This window comes from Sinocyclocheilus grahami, unplaced genomic scaffold (assembly GCF_001515645.1).
Source record: "Sinocyclocheilus grahami isolate Dianchi unplaced genomic scaffold, SAMN03320097.WGS_v1.1 scaffold879.1, whole genome shotgun sequence".
NCBI classification, from domain to species: Eukaryota; Metazoa; Chordata; class Actinopteri; order Cypriniformes; family Cyprinidae; genus Sinocyclocheilus; species Sinocyclocheilus grahami.
The window spans coordinates 14,498-18,002 of NW_015506058.1; the positions used below are offsets into that span (position 1 = coordinate 14,498).

The 3,505-nt window shown below is 34.5% G+C and overlaps 2 protein-coding genes across 2 annotated transcripts in view; both read right to left on the bottom strand.

The window, feature by feature from the left end:
• Window positions 1-158, bottom strand: part of LOC107563566 (interferon-induced protein 44-like) — a 7,354-nt gene extending 7,196 nt beyond the window's left edge. Inside the window, exon 1 of the mRNA XM_016248469.1 lies at window positions 118-158. Within this exon, the coding sequence (XP_016103955.1) occupies window positions 118-158 (41 nt within the window). The remainder of the gene's footprint in view (window positions 1-117) is intronic.
• A 1,799-nt stretch (window positions 159-1,957) lies between these two features.
• On the bottom strand, window positions 1,958-3,354 carry LOC107563567 (interferon-induced protein 44-like). Its single transcript, XM_016248470.1, has 4 exons — window positions 3,223-3,354; window positions 2,924-3,095; window positions 2,233-2,333; window positions 1,958-2,143 (listed from the first exon to the last, which is right to left on the bottom strand). Exons 1-4 carry the CDS (start codon window positions 3,352-3,354, stop codon window positions 1,958-1,960), a joined length of 591 nt encoding a protein of 196 aa, XP_016103956.1.
• Window positions 3,355-3,505: the final 151 nt, after the last annotated feature.

Genomic DNA, 3,505 nt, shown 5'->3' on the forward strand with positions numbered 1-3,505 from the left:
ACAGTAGGTAACAGAGCTAAAGATGTCATCACCCCATACAGTGATACAGCATTTGCCATCGAGACTGAGACTGTGAAACTCTCTTGTAACTATACTGGTTCTGTCAAGAGTCTTCACTGGTATCTGCAATATGCAGGTTCACCACCACAGTTCCTCATCCTGGATTCCTATGGATCAACTACTTGTGCTAATCCTCCAGTTTCTGGAATATCCATCAGTCCCAGAAAAGAAGATAACAGTGTGGATCTGATCATCTCTTCTGCTGCTGTATCAGACTCTGCTCTGTATTACTGTGCTCTGAAGCCCACAGTGACAGGAAACACTCAACACACCATACAAGAACCTGACTGACTCTATAGTCATAAAATGAGATGTCAGAACAACAAATATTATCCACACAGAGGAACGTTACATTCAAATTCACATTTAACTATACATTTTCCAGCTGGTTAGCATTTCTACTGTTTACTTTTTCAGTATGTACAAGTATTGATTTAGTAATTGCTTTATTACATTATTAGAGTATCACTATAACTATATTTTCAGATCTTTCCTCATGTATGAAAAAATATCAATAAATAAAGTCAACATTTAGCATTCTTTATATTTTTCAGATTCACATATGTTTTATCTTTGTTAGACTTGTGGATGTAGTCAATGGAAGAGTAAAGGTTTGTCACACCACCACTGGGGAATGCTGTGTACATTAAAACATTTCAGAGAGGATGCCTAACTACCGGTATATCAGAAATGAATTCACATCACATGTGCCAGGAACAACAGAAGACAGTCCCTTTGCCTTTGTAATTTGGTGAAACTGTTCTTAAATGTCATGAAAATTAAATTTTTTTCCCCTCACAAAATGCACTTGATCCATAATGTATATGAAGAGTTCATTTGCAAAACCAAATAACTCAATTTTTAACAATTTTCAAAAATCATGTTTTTTTCCCCCATTATGCATTCCAAATCATCTCAATCAAATTGCAGTTAGATTATTTTGATTAAGTAAAAATAACAACAACAAAAAAATACAGCTAACTAACAATAAAAACATGATTTAAAAAAAAAAAACGAGTTATCTTACTTGTGTCACTAGACTGCAAATATAATGCCACAGGCACAAACTGCACTTTCAAATATTAAATAATTCCACTAAATAGCCTCTATTTTTATTAGCTTTGAATGATTATACAGTAACATAATGAACATAATCACAGTCACACTTGCTGATAAAATGAATTAACATAGGAAGAGACTTAATCAACATAAGCATAATTATTTTTAATATACACTGACTGAAGGCACAATCTTATCATCTCAGCATTTAATAAGACAAGATAGAGTTGTTAATAAACCACACCAATTACAGCTGCACAATTTACAGTTTACAAAGACAGTATGTAAAGCTTCTTAACAGAGAGAAGCGTTCTTCTGATTCTGAGTACAGAGATGAGCTTGTCAAATGTGATTATGTGTAAACGAAGAGATATGATTTTTATGTATGTTGTGCAAAAAAATTATATTTTAGTGTTTCTACTTGAAAATGTTGTTTACTGTAATTCAGTGTGTTACTGTTTTTTTTTAATTATCATTATTTGTTAAGTTAATGGCAGAAAATTGTTTCTACACCAATTTGTTCAGTGTACACTCTTAAAAATAAAGGTGCTTCACGATGCCATAGAGGAACCTTTTTGTCTAAATGGTTCCATAAAGAACCTTTAACATCTGAAGAACCTTTCTGTTTCACAAAAGGTTCTTTGTGGCGAAAGAAGGTTCTTCAGATTACAAAAAGGTAAGAAAGAGATGGTTCTTTAAAGAACCTTTGACTGAATGGTTCTTTGTGGAACCAAAAATGATTCTTCTATGGCATCGCTTGAAGAACCTTTTGAAGCACCTTTATTTTTAAGAGTGTACTGATATTCAAAATCTTTTGGTCAGAAAGGGAAAATGGTTTTTACTCAGACCTCTCTTCTGGATTGTAAAAATCATCAAAATAGCCCTCAGCAGCTCTGAGCATCTGAACAACAGCGTTTAGAAGCAGAATGTCTGTTTGAGAGTCTATTTCCAGTTCTTGGTAGTAGTTTTTCACTGGGACCACAGCAGACAGAGAAACTCCAAGCTGAGAGCTAACCTCCTGCATCTGTCACAAAATAATTCACCAAGACAATATGTAAAACAAACTGAACATTACAGAATACTTACTACAAATGTATATACATTAATTCATACCATTTTGTTGATATAGTGGCTCTGGTAGACATTTTTCAGGTCTTCTGCCACTAAGGGGCAGGCCTCATCCACCTTAGTCAGCAGAACCAGCTGAGGAATACCTGAAGTACAAAACAACACCTTATATGCTATCACATCCCAGAGACCACTATCCTATGATGATGCAACCCTAATGATTAAAGACTCATGCTAGTTGTACACTTTAACCCCACAAGATGTGCTCTTGAGCATGGGATTTCAAGGGACAGTCCACCACAAAATCCTGTAATTATTTACTTACTCTTATATCGTTCCAAACCTGTATTAATTTCTTTCAACTGCTGAATACAAAAGAAGATATTGAGAAAAAAATGTTAAACACCAAATTGTTTATATTCCTATTGACTTCCATTGTAGTTTTGTCCATAAAATGGAAGTCAATGAAAACCAAAATTGTTTAGTAACTAGCGTTCTTCAAAATATATTTTTATTGTGTGTTCCACAGAACACAAGAAAGTCATTCAGATTTGGAACAACATGTGGGTGAGTGAATGAGGACAGAATTTTCTGATCTCTTTAAACTCAGGTTGGTGGAGAGGTTGCCCCTATATATACAGTAAGTGTACTGTAGATTGAATTTCCATCATTTACACGATATAATACCCTCATGTCACTTGAAATTAATTAAAATCTGTTCAAAATTGTTACACACTTAGCTGGTTGGCTTTCTTTCGAAAAACCACAAACTTCTCAATCATTTTGTCAGAGAGAAGCTTGACTCTGCTGATGTCAATCACAAACACCACACAGTGAATCTTGTCCTTCAAGCCAGGAGACTTATGGAAATGAGGGGAGTCTGGCTGTATAGGCATCAGTGGGTTAAACTGAGAAAAATGATCATAAAGAATATCTTTAAAACATTTTGACGCAACAGAAAATAATGAATAAAAACATTGATAATTGATCTTCCAGACCTAACTATTAAGTTAACACGGTACCTAAAGTTCTCACCTGATACTTGTCTTGAATGTGACCCTTCAAAATTGTGGCAACATCTACATCCAGACCAGTGTTCACACCATCCTCCAGACCCATTGTGTCACACAAAATGAAGGGAACATGGGTAACACTGCTGCTTGGCATTATGTAGTAGGGACGAAACTACATGGCACAAATATTTACCCATTAATTTCAATACACACTTACATAATTATAAACTTTGTATAATTAGTCTATAACTATAATACCATAACTAGTATTTTTCACACAATATTTCGCTCCGTGAAACAGAGGT

Coding starts and splice junctions, on each gene's coding strand:
- LOC107563567 (XM_016248470.1), bottom strand. CDS start 3,354: ATGCCAAGCAGCAGTGTTACCCATGTTCCCTTCATTTTGTGTGACACA. Junction 3,096..3,222: donor ACATTCAAGACAAGTATCAG/GTGAGAACTTTA, acceptor CATTTTTCTCAG/TTTAACCCACTGATGCCTAT. Junction 2,144..2,232: donor GCCACTATATCAACAAAATG/GTATGAATTAAT, acceptor ATTTTGTGACAG/ATGCAGGAGGTTAGCTCTCA.